Source organism: Manacus vitellinus, unplaced genomic scaffold (assembly GCF_001715985.3).
Source record: "Manacus vitellinus isolate BGI_N305 unplaced genomic scaffold, ASM171598v3 scaffold_17_pilon, whole genome shotgun sequence".
Classification (NCBI taxonomy): domain Eukaryota; kingdom Metazoa; phylum Chordata; class Aves; order Passeriformes; family Pipridae; genus Manacus; species Manacus vitellinus.
This window is the reverse complement of record NW_021939256.1, coordinates 160,202-181,248: the sequence shown is the minus strand read 5'-3', so window position 1 is coordinate 181,248 and position 21,047 is coordinate 160,202. Positions and strand designations below refer to the sequence as shown.

The 21,047-nt window shown below is 43.3% G+C and overlaps 1 protein-coding gene across 1 annotated transcript; it reads left to right on the top strand.

Annotated features, from left to right (window-relative positions):
* Positions 1–13,367: 13,367 nt before the first annotated feature.
* On the top strand, positions 13,368–20,679 carry DIPK1C (divergent protein kinase domain 1C). Its single transcript, XM_018070172.2, has 3 exons — positions 13,368–14,382; positions 18,213–18,377; positions 19,997–20,679. Exons 1-3 carry the CDS (start codon positions 13,594–13,596, stop codon positions 20,210–20,212), a joined length of 1,170 nt encoding a protein of 389 aa, XP_017925661.2. The 5' UTR covers positions 13,368–13,593; the 3' UTR covers positions 20,213–20,679.
* Positions 20,680–21,047: the final 368 nt, after the last annotated feature.

Genomic DNA, 21,047 nt, shown 5'->3' with positions numbered 1-21,047 from the left:
TGGCCAGCACTGCATGCTCTCCTTCATGAAATGGAGCCTAAATGCTTCCCCAGCTGGAATTTTACTCCAGAGATGCAGCTCTGCAGGACTGCTTTTCTGTGCCTGTTGCGATTTCACTGTAATTCCATTCCCCCTGCCTTTGTGGATCTCCTCTCTTCCCAGACTGAGAATAACATCCAGAATAGTGCAATCCCTGTTTTTCACTTTTGGACACTTGCTATGAATTCTTTTGCTAAGAACATATGTATGTGCATCTGTACATCATGGACTAAAAGCACTATTTGGTTATATGCAGAAAACAGGGAGCTGCAAAACCAGGAAATTTTAAATGCTGTCTAATAATGGCATCTCTGTGTATTCCTCCTTTTATACACTTCAGTGTAAATCAAAAGCAATTCCACTGATAGTAGGGAATTAATACTAGATACGAGAATTAAGGCCTTCTTTGCTGTTGTTTTTCAGAAGAAGCCTCTCAGTAGAGATGTGGGAGAGGGACTCCTACAACACATTCTGAGAAGAGAGGCTATTGTGGTAGATAACTAAGGCCTATGAAGAACAGAAAAGGTAAATCACTGAAGGATAAAGAGAACTGAAACATGTAAATAGGGAAGAAAAGGGGATTGTACTGAAGAAAAATGACAGAAAATAGAAGACAGGAAAAGGATGAAAACATGTCACTTCAGAAAAAATAAGAAAATTAATGCCAAGTTAATTATAAGAAGTTCTGGAGCAAAAGCTTCATTACAGAAGGGCATTTTCCAAGCTTGTATGAAGTTCTGCTTTTAAGAAAAAGCACAAAATTTTGATTATTCATTGCACCAGTGTAGGTAGGAACAACTGACTAAGTGGTGACTTTTATAATCACACATCCTTAGAGCTTAAAACCAACTGGAAACCACAGAATGACTCCAAGTGCAGTGGCCACCAGCTCCTGCCTGTAACAAATTAAGTTTGTTCAAAAGATACGTTATTGCTTTAAAAAGTATCTCCCATTCAATTTAGTTTCTCATCAAAAGACAACTCACAAAACCCAATCTGGCCTGATAGGAAGAGCTGCCTCAATGCCAGGTTTTAAAATAGCATAGGAAGAGACTTAGAGGAATGTTGAGTCTCCTGAAAAACCCATCTACTGGGTAAACCATACACATCAGCTTGGCTTTGATGAGAAGGAAAGACCTCTCTGTCTGTTCTTTTTGTGTGATGAAGTGCACTGCAAGTAGTGTACAAAGATTGTGCCTGTGGAAGAAGCTATGGAAATCCATTTCTGAAGCTTCTCAGCCACCATCAACTCTGTTCAAAGCAGGAGGCAGCACCATGGCACTCCTTGATTATTATATTGGCTATTTAAGCTTATGTAGCAATGACCCTTCAGAAACAGGCCTGGCCACCAGAACTACTCAGATTCTTGGAGGATGCTTGCATGTAACAGGAGGAATATAATACAGCAGTGTCACTGCTGCTGCTCAGGCAGCTGGGCAGGATCCCACACTCAAATTTCTTGCTCAGGAGTAACACAGGAAAGTCACTCGCACTAATGGATGCTTAACCTTGGGATAATTATGAGCTGTTCATTGCAAGCAGTACAGAAACTGAATAGTCTACTCTTCCCTGAACAAATGTCAGACAACATTGGATGCATGCAAACTAGCAACACACTACCTAAAGAAAAGCTAATTACTTGCAAAGTCTGATAGAAAATTAAATTTCACTAATGGATCACTTTGCAGCTTGCTCCATGCCCAGCCATTCATAATTTACAAAGAAACTGCAGAGAACAGCATCAAGGAAATAACTGAAAGTAATTAAGTTTTACAGAACAGATACTGAAAGTCATCTGTGATCTTCCTAAGTCCTCATTTTTTTTCTACTTCAGATTTGGATTTTTAGAAGAGAAATCAAGAAGTGGGCATACCCCTGTGTAAATGCACTGACATCTATCGTATGTGATGGCTGCATTTAATTTGATTTGCAAGCATAGACTACTATGGTAGGCAGCCCTTGAGCCAAAAGAATAAAACAAAACAATCAGAAAATTGCTATAAATTCAGATTTGCTTATGTGCTTTCTCCCTGGAAAGTCAGTTTACAGTTTACAAAACCTTTCATGTGTAATATCCTAAGTATCCACTTGGCGGTTACTTGTGTCTACAACGAAGATGCTTTTTTCTATCTCTGAGAATCAGTTGTTTTCCACTTCTCTTCTGGTAACAGAGAGCATGCAAACCTCTGGAAACAGCTGGGCTGCCTTTTAAATCTATGGCATAACAGGAATCGAGCAGGTGGTCTTTGCATATCTTAGGTCACTCTTGCCAGTAGAAACAAATTTAAAATCATCCCGGTGTAAATTCCTAACATAAACTCATTTCAAAGAGACTGCAGCCATAGAGCTGGTCTGATTTTAATATATTTGACAATATGGTAACTTTTCTGGCAGTATTAGCTGTAGAAATACCTTAATGCACTGAAACGTAAATCGGGTCATCTGACTGGAGAAGATGACACAACTTTTACTCTTTTGAGCTACCACATATCTAAATGATCACAGCCCTGTGAATGCCCTCTGTATATTATGGAAAATATTCTCCCATTTAAATTACTTTGGACTGTTCATGTAAATAACAGCACAATGCCACAGGAAAATAGCTTATTAGATGGTGGGGTTTTTTTTCTTTCTACATAACCCTAGTGCAACTTCTAAGTATTTCTGGCATTGCTTCAGAGACTCATAAATGGAGGCTACAAAGAGCCAGATTCAGTATTGGCATAATGAGATCACTTGGCTTGAACTTGGTGCAAAGACTAGAAACTGCATACAGAAAGACTGGAAAAGAATGTCAGCATTTTCCCTTCTTTGTTCTCCCTTTCACCATGGACAGACACACAACATGCCACACAGCAGCAAATTCCTTTGGAGAGCACCCTTTTAGACTAGGAAAATTGTTCTTAAGTCACTGATTCCAACTTTGTCTTACAGCTAATTTTCTTTTTGGTGACTGGTAGCACAAATAGGCAAAGAATGTAGCAGAGAACCAATAGGCAATACTGTGTCAGGCGTCATTTGTGATATTTGTACAAAAATTCCAGAAGATATTTTACATCTTTATTGTTCCACCTCATTCGAAGAATTGCAAGTGAACCACAATCTGCCACAGTGATTGCCAGGGTATCTTACTGGCTTCTTCAGGCAATACTGTTTCCAAATGAGAGGGGAAAATTGGCATGAGGTTAATAAAGAGATTAATTGGAAGGGGATATATGAGAAGAGCAGGACAATTAGAATCTACCATTTAGAATCTAGAAAGCTGTAAAAGGGAAGGAGAAAATAAATACCTTTGGCTTTCCTAGGCAACTATGCCTAAGAAATACCTGATGAAAGTAAAAAGCAAACAGGACAAAGCATATTACAAATTCTTTATTCTATATATGCATGGGAAAGCCTTTTCTGTCCAAACACTTTCCGTTGTTTAAATCGGTGAATTACCCCAGGCTTTTCCCTTGTCCACAAAGGTATACTCTGCATTTTATATTGTGCCATTTTTCTGCTTCTGGTTCACAGTGTGACCCAATAAACTCACTGCTCTCTGATACCATAAAACTTCTGTGAGTAGTTCGCAACATACTCTTTTTGATTAATGGCATAAATGAAAAAATACATTTGGATTCCTCTGGTAGACACAGTGCTCTGCGGGGGAATTTCACTGCCTAAAGGACATAGGCTCATGTTCAAACCTATGTCTAACCTTGTGATGTTTTTCAGTTGCTCAGCTTGGCCAAAGAAAATCAGAAAGAAATATTTGTGTTTTAAAATAGGTAAATCTGAACAGCACTCAAAAGTTTTTTGAGCTCCTAGCAGGAAAACAGTAGGTTCGTATGTGCTCTGTGAAAGATTGGCAGACACATACCCGATTTCCACAGACAACCTGGTGCTAATGACAGCGGGTGATAAAATCAATCAAATAGAACAATAATTCCTAATGAACCAGTTTTACATTTCATTAACTCGAGTGCCAAGGTAGTTCTTAATGACTGATTTACTTTGTTTCTTTTAAACTCTCATGAAGAATTAGGTAATTAGGAAAATAAGGTCTAACAGCAGCCTAATACAACTTGAGCCTGCAATGCAGTTTGTGTCTGCAGGTGATGAGAAACGTGTGGGCTTAGCAGCTCCTTGGACTGAGGACTCCTCATGGCCCTTGTCTGAGGAGCTGCTCATCCCACACATGGACAGACAGCACAGGTAGACACCATGCCAGGCTCTTCACCGGTGGGTGTGGGTCAAGGCATCTCACTCCTGGCCACTGAACCCTGTGGTTATTCCTTCTCTGAACTGACATTATTGATGCACAATTTTGTGATATGCCCAACGCAGCAATGAGGAGGAGACCAACCTGATGCTGACATTGTGCTCTAACTAGTAATTCAAAGATTAATTGGGTAGGAACTTATACAGTTAGTCCTGATTATTTTTACTGTCCTTAGAGTTGCTTGCCTTAATTCAAATTCTACTAATTTATTTTCATCAAGTTTAATTCTGAGTTAAAATAAGAATAGGAATATAGCTTCCTTTGGGAACACAGGATTGCAACGTGAAATGGTCACATTTTAATACATACAGGAAGGAAAATTTCTCTGATGCAGAAGCCTTTTTTCAAAGGAAAATGTATATGGCACAGAGAGACACTCATACATATTTTACAGAAGTTGGACTACAATTAACTCTGTTAGTCTAAGAACCTTGAAGTTTAGGAAAACCTAAAACTAGACTTGAATTTTGCAGCTAGCAATAAATTGTTATTAAAGGGTAAACCACCTGATACTAAAGCACCTAGGTTTTTACCTGTTATTAAATCCAAGCTTTCTGGGTCAATTCTTGATCTGTTCTAAAGGTCTCTGTGTACATGCTACAAGAAGGTATGTATGCACACACATATACATGTTTACCAGACTTGTCCAACTTTTCACACTGACTGAAGTCGGTGAGATATTTGAAAGTTCAGAGGCTGAACCACTAGATACAGTTGTTCAGCCTGAATGCTATATCAAAATCTTTTGTGAAGACAGGGCTTTATTGACTGCAAATGCCTCCTATGGGATTTACTGCACAATGAAACTAGTATACTATCTACTATGAGTATCATGCAACTTGCATTTGCTTCATTAAATTCCCTTCATCTTATACTTTTATTTTTTAATAAACTGTTAAAAACATTATTAAGACTACATTAAAACCCATTATTATTTTCTTAGTATATTTCTTCACATTCCATAATCAAAGCAGCAGACAACTGTATGTTACAGGTAGAATTGCTCTTGCAGTGTGTAGCAGCTGTTCCCAAATCAAAGACGAGGATGTGGACTCCTTACAGACTGCCAAATTGAGTGAATTTTAGCTGGTATCCTGGGAGGAAATGAAGAGTGCAATCAAAAACCTACTGATGCTGACTGCTGATCCCTGATCCAGCTGCCAAGGGAGCAGTGGCAGCACATGGCTGGGGTGAAAACAGGGACAGGACTACTCCTTTCCACAACCATTTCCATTTAGATCACCATACCCATAATAAGTCATTGCATCCTTAAGGGGCAGACATTTGATACAGCTGAGCCAGTGGGACAGTTCTGCCTCCAGCATCCCAGAGTGCCTGGCCCTGCAATGTGCCTCCCTGCACCAGCTCTATCAGCATGCCTGGCAACATCTCCAGGGCCTGCTGACCTCTCTGAAAATAATCTCAGCAAGAAACAGCTTTATGTTTCTCTGACCTGTTGGTGAGTTAAGAAAGCTCATTTGGCAGCGAGGAATTTCTTTCACTGGCAGAAGGGGCTGGACTATGCAGGCAAGGCAAAGAGGAAAACAAGGAGGTGGCAGTGGAGGAGGAGAAAGGAACATCCTTGGTTTTTTTCAGCAGAAATTAGAGCAGCTCAGCTATGACACCTAACCAGGCCAGAATTATCTATATTTTATTCCTAGCTTAAAGTCAGAAGTAATTAAGATCTGTTTTCAGAACTATTGTTGAAACACAAGTAACACATATACAGAATTTTACGAACATGATATCTTTTGGGGAATGCTGACACATAGAAAAGTCAAGATCTACACTTTAAAATAGAGGTGGGTTTGTAGTGCCTAAACTATTACCCAGACAGCTTAGGACAAAGCAGTAGGGAGATACTCTGGTGCTTGAATTTCCCACAGCATCTGCATCCCTCTTATATGTGGGTCACATCTCAGGATTGTTCCAGGTATTAGTATGGTAGATCTGCAGTTTTCCCTCCTAGGTGGCAGCAGTCACTGGTGAAGGTTGGCTGAACTCAAGCCTAGCTGGTATCCCTGCAGAGGAATGGCTAAGCAACTCTCCCTCTTGCCCTTCCCCACTTATTGTCCTAGGAATTTCCAAACGAATACTCCAAACTGATCAGTGACAGCTCCTAAGAGCATTTGGTGTCAGACTGAGAAACAGGATTAAAAGTTTTCAGTTCCTGGCTGCCTAGTTGGTCTTTGCTGCTGGCCACATTTTCAAGAAACAGGCTGTATTGCCAGTGTCTCAAAAGGAACCCTCTCAGTAAAAGGACCAAGGAGGGAAAAAAGAAAATTTGAAAAGGATGGCCAAAAGCAGCTTCTGCAGGTGAAGAAATGAGATGATGGAGAGATGGAGCAAAACACATTAAGGATAGAAGACGTGGCTTGTGATAATGACTCTGCTTCTGATTCTCTTTGGAGATCAAAGTAGTTTTGCTCTCCTTGCATCTCCCTCCTCACTGCCAGTCTCTAGAAAGCTGTAGTATTTTCAGAAATACTTTTATCTTTCCATTTTCCTTTCTACCACAGTCTGCCATCTACTTAGAAGCTGTATTTCAAGCTCTCCTCTGCATGGTAGAGGAGAACTGCACTGACCATGTAAAAGGTGTGAAGAACAACAGGTTTGATGCACCTGTGGTCTTCCCCTCACTGTTTTAAGAGGTAAAATTAGATCATGTCAATAGAGACTCCTGTCTTTTTAATGATTTGTCAGGGAAATATTCTCATTGAGCACACAATATATACCACATGATGGTACACAATATATACCCCTAAACCTAGCTCTCCAACAGTGAACTTTCACTTTTTAACATTAGTTTACTAACAAAATGTGCACTGGAGCAACTTACTGATTAAAATAAGTCTATTGAATTATTATGCATTACTCCATTCATGGGCCATATTCTGCTATTCTCACTAATTTGGGGTAAATAATTTATCCTCAGAGTGTTTTCATTAACTGCAATTCATCTTCCAGCTATAGGATTGCAAGTAGCCTGAGGTAACAAACCATAAAGGGAAAGAAAAATGAACCTGTTCCTCTTTCATCATATCTGACAGTAAACTTGAAGCAGATACCCTTATTACTTTGGACTGTACTTTAATATATTAATTTTCACACTGAAAACGGTGATGGTGAGATGCTGTCAAGTGGCAGCAAAGGGTGAAAAAAAAAGAATGTGGTGGTCTAAACAGAGACAGTGAACATCTGCATCTGGAGTGAGGAAAGTGTGTCAAGATCTTGCCTGCTGCATAGGAATAAACATATGGGTCTTTGATCCCTTAGAGACTTTAACGAAGTCAAATATACTAGGGGCTGTCGCATGGTGCTGACGCCTTCTTAAAAAGAGATACGGTCACAGGTACTCTCTCTGCCGGATGGTAGGGAGACAATCTATCGCTACCAACACCCTTGGACCAAGTACACCCTGCCCTCTTTCGGCGAAGCATTCAGCGGGACCGCTCCACTGGCATTCCCCGCCGGCCGCCGAGGCGGCCGGGACACAGAGATGCTGGGCAGGAGCCAGCCTGCACCCGCGGCTGGGACACGGGGCGGGCAGGAGAGGCTATGGGAGCTTTTGGGGAATCGTGGAGGTGCGGAGTGCTGCGTTACTGAATGGGCACCTGAGACCCTTCTCTCTCTTCCTCTGTTAGCTCCGGGAGGATAAAACTGGAGAAGTTACTCTAGAATAAACTTTTTCTTTGTCTTTTCCCATGTGTCGGGAGGCGAAGCTTTCACAAGAGGGACCCTTCCGTCTCCAGGCTGCCTCTTTCAAAGCGTCGGGCAGCCGCCTGGATGTGAACGAGTTCCCACAGCAGCATCCATCACCCGTCAAACCGCTTTTATTCTCGGGTGAGAAACTCGGAGAGGAGAGGCGGGGGGCGCGGGCAGCAGCCGCCAAGTGGCTGTAGGGGCCGCTTGGCACAGGGCATGAGCGCAGACAAATCCGGCGGAACTACGTGGCTTAAATTCAAAAGGGGCGCTTTCGGGCATCCGTCAGGGCAGTCCCGGCCCGGGGAGGGGGCGGGAGCGGGGCCGGTGGCGCGGAGGACGCGCCATCCCGGCGGACGGGCGAGGGGGCGAGGGCTGCAGGTGCGGGAGAGCGGACTGGGCGTGGCGTGTGGGGGCGCCACGCTCGGAGCCCCCGGCCACCGCCACCGCCGCTCGTCGGGCCGCTAGCAGCCTGAAAGCGCCGGCCCCGCCCGTCCGGAGCGACGATGAGTGGGCATCCCGGGCTTAAGAGCTGTGCGGCTCAAAATCTGGCGGCGATGCGCCCTGCTGCCTGCCTTCCTCCTTCATGGGCTGCCTGCTGAGTGATGGGTGGTGAGCGCATGCGCTGTTCCTCTTCCACACGGAGCGGTCTTTCTCGAGTCGCTGCACGGACGAGGAAAAGCCATGCGGATCCTGGCCAGGCCTGGTACGTAGCCCCGGCGGGACGCGGGCATCGGCCCGGCAGGACGGGGCAGGCCGGCGGTCCGTCGGGGCTGCGCTGGACCGAGCACCCAGCTGCCGGCTCTTGCCGCCCCTGGCCCAGCTCCGGCCGCGGAGGTGCCGATTACCGGCGCCCACGGTCCACACGGGCGGGGTGGCTGGCCTTCCTTTACCTCCTTTTCCTCTTTCCCGTCCCATCTTTCCCTCCCTCCCCTGCTTTTCCCTCGATGGCGGAGTCAGGTGCAGGGCGGCGGGCCGGATTTCCCCGAGGCGAGGTCAGGTGCAGGCGGCGGGCCGGATCCCTGGCGTGGGATGCGGGTGAGCTGCCCAAGCTCTTTGGAAAGGGCAGCTCGGCGTGCCGCACACTCCGGAGCGGGGGGGGGAAACCTTCCTCCGGGTGTTGGGGTTTTTTTCTTTGTTTGTTTGTTTTGTTTTTAGCCGAAAATGTCTATGGACAAAAGTCATCTTTCAAAAGTGCCAGGCAGCTTGTATCGCCGTCTTTATGTCTGGCGTGTAAAGGTGCGATTACTCAAAATTCAAGAAAGAATATTCACTAAAATTTCCCTTAGAAATAGTAATAAAGAGATTTAGGATTGTGTAGGAAACACTTTGAGAAGAGGAGCAGCTTGGGTTAATCCTTTGAGTTAAATTTTGTTTCTTAATGAGGGTATGTGTACTGCCAACGGTTAGGTGGGAAGAGAGAAATCCTAATGGGAATTAAATAATCTATTATTGCAAGCAAGCAAAAAGCTGATCATAGATTTCCTTAATTCTGTGTAATAAAGAAAGTGCAAGTATAGGCAGTGGTCCTAACAGAGTGTTTTTAATGGCAGTGAGTTCCAGTTTCTTTACCGCAGTAGCCAGCTCGAAGTACAGCTGAGCTCAGGTTTGCAGCTGAAGGAATGATTTCTGCCTCCTCCTTACGTGGTTGGGAAGATCACTGAGATATGGAGGAGCACGGAGCCGCCAAGCTCAGGGAGGTCCAGGTCCTTGCCATCACACTCGCCAGTAAAGAGATGGACTGAGACTTGTTGCTGTTTTTCAGTTTGGAGACGGTTAGGCACGCCTTCAAAAGCCCAGGCAGGGATCAGATTTCAGGCGCAAGCTTGGAAAGTTGTCTCTATTCACTGAGTGACAGCTCAGTTACAGACCCTCCTTCCAGAGGAAGAGTAGCTGAGGTTGCTGTACTCATCTCTCTCTGTAGGTAAGTCTTCAGTACTACCGTTAAGGTTTGTAAAGCAACAGTTTTCCTAGATGATGTTAGAAAGGGATTGTCCTTCTAGTGGAATAATTAGAAAATGAGCTCATCTTCATCAGCCCACAAGTAAGTCTTTCGACATCTTCTGAGCAAGGCATGAGTTTTGCAGTTATAAAAGTGCAATTATCTATGAAACAAATAACCCGATAATTTGAGTCTCACGCTCTTTATTAAGCAAAAATCAGCCTCTAAGAAAAACTATCTTTCTAGTCATCTTTCATATTTTCAGTAGGAGATTAGATGAGCTATTTCAAACAAGTTGGTGAAAATGCCCTAGCAAGTGGCATTTCCAAAGGTTTTATTTCCTTATTCTGAGTAAGATGTACACCTGTGCAGATGTGTACTGCACTGACAAGGCAGAAGTGGCACAGGGCATTTTGCAGGAACCAATTTGAACTCTCAAAAAAAAAAAAAATCACTCTTTCCTAATGCCAATCTCATCTTCATTTACACTGAACACACTAAATCATAGCAATCAATTTCTGTTTCCTCTGGAGAAATCAATTAATTTTGATGCCTTCCAAACCTGGCTCAGTATTGCATTTACACAGGAGAAGTACTAGCTAACAAGGCAGAACATCAGTCTCAGGCCACTGATGGTGGTACAGTGAGTTATTTAAATTTATATAAATCCTTAGCAGGGTTTACATTAATTTAAGCTTTTACATTAATTTAAACCCAGCTTTTCTGAACTTATCTTGATAAGTGCACTAAGGGCATTAAAAATTATGTAGTCAAATTTAATCAGAAACATACAAGCAAATCCAAACCGTACTTGTGTTTGCATTTTTCTGTAGTACAGCTGCTTCTCTATAAGAATTTTGGCTTGGTGTCACTTTCATATTTTAGTTTTAAAAATCTGGCACTTAGTGGCATTCAAAGGGCAATCATTAGGTAGATTTAAAACTGTCTCATTGACAGGTCTCAAAATGCAGCCATTAAGACAGGAGTGGCAGCATGGAGGACCATTTCTGAAAGATTTCCCTGGGGAATTGATTCTTCTTTTTATCAACAATCACCGTGATGAATTACAATCTTGTATAGTGAAGTTTGCAGTTAGTGCAAAGGTTCCTGGGTTAGTAAATAATAAATCTGTATCACCTAGTTAAATGTTTTCAGTCCACCAGAATGTGTTTTAATACTGTAAAATGCAAGCTAATATGCTGGGGAGCACAATAGTGCTATGCCAGTATGATGGAAAATGGTCTTGTAAAACTGTATGTCTTTGGAAAGGATGTAAGGGTCAAATAATTGCTTCAAGATGAACTACCAGTGCAGACTATGCCTAAAAGGCATAGATAGAAAATATCTATGATAGAAAGTAGTTCAAACTTCTTGATTGCTTACTTGAGGGAGCCTTTTTGAAATCCTTGCTTGCTTTGGTGACGAGCAGAGAATGTTACATCTGGAAGGCCGCTCTGTGTTTCATCACTGTGAGACCATGAACTCCTTGATCAAGTTTTCTTCCACATATCCTAGTTTGCAAAACACTGCACAAGGTCATTGTAAAGAATACTATGAATTGGACATTCTTTGTCAGATACTAGGTTAATAATGAAAGATTTATAGGTTAAACTGAAAAATCAGCAGACAAGTCCTAAACAGCAACCAGGTTCAAAAAGGACTTGTCTCCTATGTCTGTGAAATGTGAGACTGCTTTTTCCACAACTACTTTTTCTCATTAATGCGATTAAGAACGACATGATGTCAATGCAAGAAAATAAGATACACATTTACATGTTTGACTACAGGTGATGGACATGTGTTCTAGATGTAAGAGGTCTATGCATGTGGACCCTCTAAGAGTGAACTTGATGGAGCACACTAAAACTGTCCATGGGGGCATGTGTTCACCCATGTGAACCCAATTACATGACTAAGTCCTAAATTCTCTTACTGTAGCAGAAGAGAGTTAGGTTGTGGTCTCTCAACAGAGTTTTAAACATTCTTATACTTACAATCCAAAGAAAACCCCCAAAATTCCTTCTGTTTGTAATTCTCTTTCTAATAATGCTTAGAGTTCCAGATGGTAAGAACTGCTAAACTACTTTTGCTAAGAAAACTATGTTTCCTATTTAAAAAGGTAGAGTAAAATTGTCTTAAATTCATAGGAGTGGATTTTCAAAAGCAGGAGCATTGATCTGCATGCTCTGAAGTCTGCAGACAGCCCAGTGAGTCTGCTTGGCCATCCTGATGCTGATGTCGATGCAGATGTGTGTGTGATTCACATGTGTGGACTCAGGGTCAGAACACTCATGCAAGAGTTTGCCTACCTGGCTCTCCTTGCTGGCAATGACTGTTCTCATTTGGCCTGTGAGAACATCAAAATACAAATAAATTTTATCCCTGTCTGAACTGCCCTCAGGGAGCTGTTGCAGTCAATTTATCACCATTCTTGGATTTTGGACTTAATCCTCCATCCATTCCCCTGTGTGTTGTTTAAGGTTGAACTCCAAATGTTGCTTGGCATCAGAACATATTCTTCTGGTGTACACACCTCATAGACTGTCCTAAGAAAATAATTTACTTGAATGTTATGATCATGTTCTTTGTGTATGTAACAGCAAGTCACAAGTGAGGTGGGGCTCAGGCAGCCACTGCAAGTTCTCCACATGCAGGGGGTCCTGCCAACTTGTTTAAATGAAGGTTCAAATGCCAGAAAGAAGTGAAGGCGGCTGACACTGTCAAGCTGCCTCCCAGATGTTTGGCTTTCTACACCACCTCATCTCTTCCCCTTTCACCAGAGACCTCTGATCATCCCCTCTACTGATTCATCCAAAGCAGTCCCTACAGCTGCACTTCTGAATGTCTATAGGAATGTATCGACTGCCTCCACTTTTGGAAATGATATCATGGAAAGAATTATGGGTTGAGGGAAGGACTGGTGAGGGAATCCTTGCAGTTCTTGTATGAATTTGCAATGACCACTTAACTATCAAGCAGCAGTTTCCTTGCTTCCACGGGGTTATTTCTTTACAACTACAAAAAAAATTAAGTATTCAAGCAATTAATATTAAAATTTCACTTCTGATAATTACATATAAAACCTGAAAAGTCAGTTTGTTCTGCAGATTATTGTTTTAATAATAAAATACAGTATATATTTTAAGATCCTGAAAGTTCTTGGTCCAAAAGGCATTGAGCACAACCTCTGTGTTTCCTGGTAGGGCAGGAGGAGGTTAGGACAGCTTCGTTCAGGGCATGTTGAGTGCAAGGCTGAAACATGCAGGACTGTGGAAGAAACCAGAAATCCAGCTAGCCATGGATTTTCCTGTAGTTTAAGTGGAGGTCTAATTCATGCTCCCCTGAACCTTCCAGAGAAGTCTTGCATTACTATGGAAGTTATCTCCTGTGCCTTAAAGTGTTACAACCCATCATCTCATATAGCACAGCCACGTGTGTTTAAAGTTTGTCTTGCTGAACTCATATGTGTAAAACACTTCAAGGTAACAGGTCATTTAGTCCATTTCCTCACCCCTGAAAATCCTGTCCTTTAGCATCCCAAGAATCCCTGTTTCGAAGCAAGACTCCCCTAGTAAAAGGTCTCTAGAGATTTCTGAAAAGCTATTGAGTGACCCAACGGCTGTCGAAGGTGTGTGTTTGCGGTTCCATGACTGCTGCAAACCTCTTGAGCTTAGGACTGTTGCTCATTATTTGTCTTTCTTCTACGTGGTCCATGGGCATATGGTTCTGCTATGAATATTCTGCTCTTTCACTCCAGTGTCTTGACTACAGCAGCGGAGCCCTGACTGGTGACCTCTGTGAAGACCTGTGCGTGGCACAGAAGCTGGTGTACAAACACTGCCTTTACTATGACAGAGGTAAGAAGGTCATTCAGGCCGATTGGAGAGGCCAGCCCATCATACTGAAGTCCAAAAAAGAAGTCTTTTCCAGCTACCAGCACCTCAGTATGCTGGAGGAAGTGGAAACACAGAATATACCTGAAACTGAGCTTCTGCTGATGGTAGCTCTGGAGGTCAAAAATGCCTTGGGGCTAGAACTGTCTAATAGTACCATGGGGCCCCTGTGGACAAGGAAAAAGGGACCACGTTGGAAAGCACAGGTGGCCAGCATGTGGTCCTTGCTCCAGCAGGAAGAATATATCTACTTCAGTTTGCTGCAGGACTTCAGCAAACATGTGCTACGAATTATTGGCTCTTGTGGACACTTTTATGCTGTGGAGTATCTCACAGCTGGACATGCCTGGCACAAAACTCTTTTTCCCTTGGAAAACGTGATCGGTCCCTCCCTTACTGGACACAAAAGCAGGGTGAGAGCCATCACTGACATTGCACTCAGCTTTCTGGACATGGTGCAGCATTTTGATAATGATTTCTCTCACCGACTCCACCTGTGTGACATCAAACCAGAAAATTTCGCTATCAGGCATGATCTTACGGTAAGTTACATCTTTGGGATGGTGTTGCAGCAATTTGAAGTCAAAGCCTAGTCTGAAGGTGGCTGTATAAAAATGACACTTCCCTCCTCGTGCAGCTTTTGGCCAAGGTTTTGCAAAAACAATGCATTTACAAGCAACAGGGGAGATCCTCTGCTTCTTTTCTGCTTTGCAGTGTGAACAGCCACGTTTCAGAGCACTAAATCCTGCTGCTTGTTTTGAGAACTGCTTGCTTACTTCTGTTTTGTTTCACCTCCTCAAAGGCACTGATACCGACAGGGTCCCTTGGATGTGGTGAGGGATACCTCCTGAAGGCAAGGGGATCTCAAAATCTGTGAATGAAGCTGTAATTTGAGTCATGGCAACTATTTTTGGTAGTGATGCTGAAAGGAAAAAACTATTTGAATTTGAAAACTAAGGCTGAATTCTCTGGTCTGACACAAGGGGAACTCCCCACATCCAAGCACGCACATTTGTGTTTCAATGTTCAGCTTATCTGGTCTGGAAATTTTCCAAGGACAGCGACAGAAAAGTTCCTGCTACTGTTAACTCTTTGACTTTTCCTTGCACAGCTGTAGCTCAGACCTGAGTAGCTATGCATGTTTTCGAAATAGTGACGTAGCTCAGCACCACATTGCTGCATGTATCTCACATTCTTCTGTGGACAGAAATTCCTCTGATTTCAGTTGGAATTGTGTCTACAGACTGGAGGCACTGTGCAGTGAGTAAGTGTTTGAACTAGGCTCCCAATTTGCAGTGACATCAGTGGACTTTCTGCACTCTTAGTGAATATAAAGCATTTTCGGCGACTTTAATACTATTTTTAGTACTCACTGAGAGTTAATATTACACTTGTATCTTCAGAGTACTAGATAAACATTGCCTAAACATAGAGCCATTAGGAGCAGTTAGAGTGCTTTACCTTCACCCTTCTCTCCCCTCCCATTGTTTATTCAGTGCAATACGGCAGCTGAATAGGGGACAAGTGAGGAGCTACAGCAAGAAACTAAAATAAGCTGTAGCAGTATTTAGGCAAAGCCAGGTATAGCAGAAGTTCCTCCAGGCAGGCTTTGCCCAGCTTTCTCAGTTGCACAGGGCTACAGCTGTCTGTGGATGAGCACACACCAGAGCATCTGTTTTACAGCCTTCTTACAGGAAAAGAGATTTCATTTAGGAAAAGAGGAAGAATGCTGGATATGTCTTCCCTCACGAGTCCTTTTGGTGAGTCTTGCTTTGCCAGGATCTTCCAGTGACTTCTGGGGTCCAAAGAGACAACAGACATTTTCTGGTATAGGTAAATATGATAATTTAATATTTCCTGGGAGAATTAATTAAGAAAAAAATGAATTGCTGCTCACACATGGCTCTCCCAGTTGTACATTACTTATAGCTTGGTGGTATTGCGCCATCAGGCTGAGAGACAGGAGATACAGTCAGACAGCTGAGGGTGGGGAGAAGGACAGAGGGTGGGGGACAGGACAGAGAGTTTCTAATCAGTGATGGAGGAAGCAGAGTAAGAAGCAGAAATTCTATGAAGTTTTACCAACCAGTTGCAGAATGGGAACACAGTAAGTCAGCCTCTTTTTTGTCCCTTATGTTTAAGAGATTTTTTTCACTTGCTGGTTTCCTGTGCTCTGTATAGGAAAATAATAAAGCCCATAATAGTACCGCTATTCCTTATTTGAGTAATGAGACCCCTAAAGCCCAAAGAAATGTGCCTAGAGTGCAGCAGTTTCACTTTGAGGATTATTTTCAAGTGGTGGGGATAAGGCTCCAGCTCTCACTCCAGCCTTTGCTTGCTCTCCTGCAGCAAAGGAGAGGAGAGGTCGCTGCCTGGTAGATCATCCAGGAGAATTTTAAGCTGCCATGGAGCTGCCATAAGGTGCAGAGTTGGAAGGAGGTTTTGGGTGAATGCACAGTGCTCTGGGAGAGCTTCCTCTTTTACGCCCACCTCAAAGAGAACTGGAAAGATTACAGCACCTTAAACATGACATTAAATCAGGTCAGGAACCAAGTTGGGTCCTTGCTGCAATTCCCGAGGTACCTTCTTCATCAACTGCAATCATAACAAACCCCACCAAAATGTAGCCGATCATAGGTAGCGTCACCCAGATCTGTTTTCACGAGGATTGGCTGGATGCCCACACTACATTTTTCTAACAGATGAACTTCAGTGAAGCCGCTGAACCCTTTGGCAGCTGTATGTTTGGGAACCAGGGCTGGTTTTCCTAGCAGAGCAATGGATCGAACGGTCAAATGTACTCAGTGCTGGCAAAGACCCCACCTGGGAGATGATGCAGCAACTCTATGACTGGGGAAACCCTGCACTGCTTTCACGGTCTCTTCTCCAAAGAACTGAACAGCAAAACAGGAGAAAGCTTAAGGAAGTAAAGAAGAAAAGAAAAAAAAGATTTGCCTGTTCAAATGTGTGAAATTCCTTAGGATATGTCATCATCATAAAGCTCCAAAAAGCCTAAAAATAGTTGAGTTTTTAAGCTATACCTCATTTCTTCAGAATTTTTCCTTAGGGAAAAAGGACTAGAATAAAATGAAGATTAGACCATGTTCTTTTTCTGCCCATGGTAGGTTTATTTGGGCTTCTACCAAACCAGACATGTTTAGTTCCTGGTGTTGATCCAGTTGCTGTTCCAGTCACACAGTTCAGTTTCCCCCGTTATTTGGGTGGTTAAATCTTAAAAATTAGACTACCGTTTGAGCCCAAGTAACTCTGCTTTGCCCAGGTCCCAGATATTTTCCTCAAGGAAAATGTGTGTTAAATGCTGCAAGGGAGCATCCCCAATTTAAGTGTGAAAAGCAGCTGTGAACATTCACTGATTGCACATCCATGATGACTCTGGAAGGAGGCTGCTTTCCCTGTGGTCACCTACAGTTTGTCTCACATCAAGCAGCTGCCATCCCCTTACTGAATTCCCTTCCCTCTTTATTGCTGGGATTTTTTTAAGTGGAGCATTCATGGATGGAGTGACACTGGCGGAAACTGGGACTACAGCCCTTTGCTCCCAGAGTGGTCTCACCCCCAACACAGGCAGCAGTTCTGCAAACCACTTTGTGCTATATATTCACTACTTTTGTGATCCTTGTGTCAAGATGAGAAAAGTGATTGATCCCTTCAGTCATGTTTTTTCTGCTGTGACCAGCTTCTGGCTGGACTCTGCTATGGGACGTATTTCTGGACAAGCAGAACAAGAACTGTGCACAGTAAGTGTGTCAAACCATAGCAAACAGGACTGGGCAAAGCCAGAACCAGCTTTCAGCGAAGTTAGGGGTCTCTTTCTGCAGCTGAACAGACTCAAAACCACTGAATACAGGGGCAGGTCTGCTGGAGCAGTACCAGGTGCAGCTAACCCTGGGCGTGCCACTGCTCCCCTCCACAGAGGCAGAGTCAGGGGTTTAGTCTGAATGCTGAGTTGTGAAGTGATACCATCTGGCCCATGGATAACTGTGCACCATCATATAATTAAAAGCTTAAGGTGCCATCTGCATATGCTGCACCAGCAAGTAAATCAGTTTTCGGTATGAATAGTTCCAGCTTAAAGCAAATCAATCCAATTGATCCCAGGGAGGCATATTGCCCACAAATAATTTTCCCACTCCCAGTGTCATAAACATTGGCTGTTTTTGTTTAAAAAGTGGTATTTATAAGGCTAGTGCGGCTCAGTTAAGTGAAATAAGGCCCTTTCATTTTGATCCCAGTTCCTCACTGGCAGATGCTCTTACACAACATTTCCAGAAGCAAGGAGCAAAGAATGCCTGCTCAGCCCTGTCCTATGGTCTGTGCTGCGCCAGATCTCATGGGTTGTTTTGATCCACAGGTGGTGGCCATTGATGTGGATATGGCCTTTTTTGAACCCAAAATGAGGGACATCCTCGAACAGAATTGCACAGGAGACGAAGATTGTAATTTTTTTGATTGCTTTTCAAAATGTAATCTGAAAATAAGAAAATGTGGAGCACAGAGAGCCAATAACAACTTGCAAGTGAGTAGATACAGCTGTTTTATGCATCCCTTTCTTTTAAAATCACATTGACAATAAAATGCATGATATGTACTAGGAGACTGTGAGATGAAGACAGTTGGGTTTTTAAATGCCTCCACATAAGTATCAGTCCTGTTCAGAAATCTCATCTTGGGGCATGCAGACAGATCTTTATATTCACTAGTACTTATCTGCCATGTTTTTATGTAGCTGTTAGCACAGTGCCTCAGACAGGAGAGCAAAGTAGGGGCAGGGAATTAGCATTTCCTTCCCCACTGATAGTAAAGACACATCCTCAAGTTGCACCTCAAATACTCTGTTCAGTTCTGGGCTCCTCAGTTCAAGAAAGACACTAAGGTGCTGGAGCAAGTCCAGAGAAGGGCAACAGAGCCTATGAAGGGTCTGGAGAACAAGTGTTATGAGGAGAGGCTGAGGGAGCCTGGAGAAAAGAAGGCTCAAGGACATCTTATTGCTCTTTACAACTACCTGAAAGGAGGTTGTAGTGAGTTGGGGGTCAGCCTCTTCTCCGGGGTAATATGCAATAGGACAAAATGAAATGACAAGAAGTTGCACCAGGGGAGGTTTAGTTTGGATGTTAGGAAAAATTCCTTTACTGAAAGGGTGGCCAGGCATTGCACCAGCTGTCCAGAGAAGCAGTGGAATCACCATCCCTGGAAGTGTTCAAAAAACTTGTAGATATGGCATTTAGGGCTGTGGTTTAGTGGTAGACTTGGCAGTACTGCACTGACAGCTGGACTCGATGATCTTAGAGGTCTTTTCCAACCTTAGTGATTCTATGATTCTGTGAAAGTCGGGGCTGTCCAAATCTCCAGAGGTAATAGGTGATTATAGTGGAAAGGGGTGTCCATGGGCTTCTTAACCCTGGGATGAAGTGTCTTACAGCTCACCCAGCTTGTGTTGCTGGGAGGCACTAACACAACAGAGGGGTTTGGGGAGTGTAGCTTGTTGGCCTTTTGCCTCCATCTCCCACCCCTTTACCCTCACCATTTGTTATGCAGAATCATAAAATTGTTTAGGTTGGAAAAGACCTTTAAGATCATTGAGTCTAACCATTAACCCAGCACTGCCAAGTCCACCACTAAATCATGTCCCTAAGTGCCACATCTATACATCTTTTAAAAACCTCCTGGGATGGAGACTCATCCAATTCTCTGGGCATCCTGTTCCAATGTTTGGCAACCATTCTGGTAAAGAAATTTTTCCTAATATCCAACCTAAACCTCCCCTGGCACAACTTGAGGCTGTTTCCCCTTGTCATATTGCTTGTCACTTGCGAGTACAGACCAACCCACACCTCACTACAGCCTCCTTTGAGGCAGTTGTAGAGAAAGATAAGGTCCTCCCTCAGCATCCTTTTCTCTAGTCTAAACAACCCCAGCTTCCTCAACCACTCATAAGATTTGTGAAGTACAGGAGCAATCTGAGAAGGAGGGGCATTTCTCAGCTAGAGTGTAACCTGTGTGGATGCTTCTTTTCTATGCCTTTCTCTTCGAATGGCTAGAGGCATTTTGGATTCAGATGACATTTTGTTACAGTCTCAGGGAAACAGCAGGGCATTAGTTGTAGCTACAACAATCTGCTCTTTTTCCTTTTCTCAGGTAATCTGTGACAAAATATTCCGTCACTGGTTTTCCCCAAATCTCAGAGGACCGTTGGTTTCCCTCCCCCTGCAGCTGCAGCTGCAGAAAGCTGTGCAGGAGTGTGCTCAGCCGGGGCACATGGACACCGCCGGGCACCAGAGGACTCTGAAATCTCTCTCTGAGTTATACCACCTGCTTCAGGTCACTCAACAAGAACTGCAAAGGGCAGAGTAGACACAAAAGGCAGGACTGCAAAGGCTACACGCAAGTCTCTCTGCCATCCCTCCTGCCCACTGTACATTTACAGCACAGAGATTGCTTTTCTGCTATGCAAATGAAATTCATGGCTGCAGGTGCAGCACATGCTTTTAATATCCTATCAAGTGTGAAATTGTTTTACATTACCTGGATTCTGTTCTTGCTTATTTTCCTGAGCTAGTACTATACCTCTCCATCAGAATTCAGCACACCATTCACTTACCAAGAGCTGTAGACACTGCATCTGTCTGAGAGTGGTGCTCAGAGTGAGGATGCATCTACAGAAGAAAAGTGTAAGTAAGTGCAGCAAAACTACTGTCGATAACTAAAAGAGTGGATGGGTGTGGATAAGTACATGCATGGTGCTTGTTTAAATTTCTCTGTAGAATGAGGTTTTTTTAAAGTAGGGACAGAGTGCTCTGTGTGATGATAAAAAAAAAAAAGGATCTCAAATAGGGAAATGTGTTTTCACGTGAGCAAAGGGTTGCTTTTGTAGGAAGTAGTCCTGCCTGATGTCCTCAAATGCATTTTCTCTGGGGCATTGCATTACCTGTGCAACAGATAACTTTCTGGGGAGAAATTATATAAAGCTACTTTGGGCTTTTCTAGAGCAAAATAATTATACCCTTGCTGAGTTCCCATGTGGGTACTCATATTCTGCAGCGCAGAGGTATGAATAATGCCACTGGATTTTCCCATGTGAACAAGCCCTCAGGCACTTGTACATCAGAGCACTTGATAAGAAGCACTCCTTTGCCAGAGAGCAGAATTACCCAGGAATGTCAACAATCTGTCCTTTGCACTGAACAGA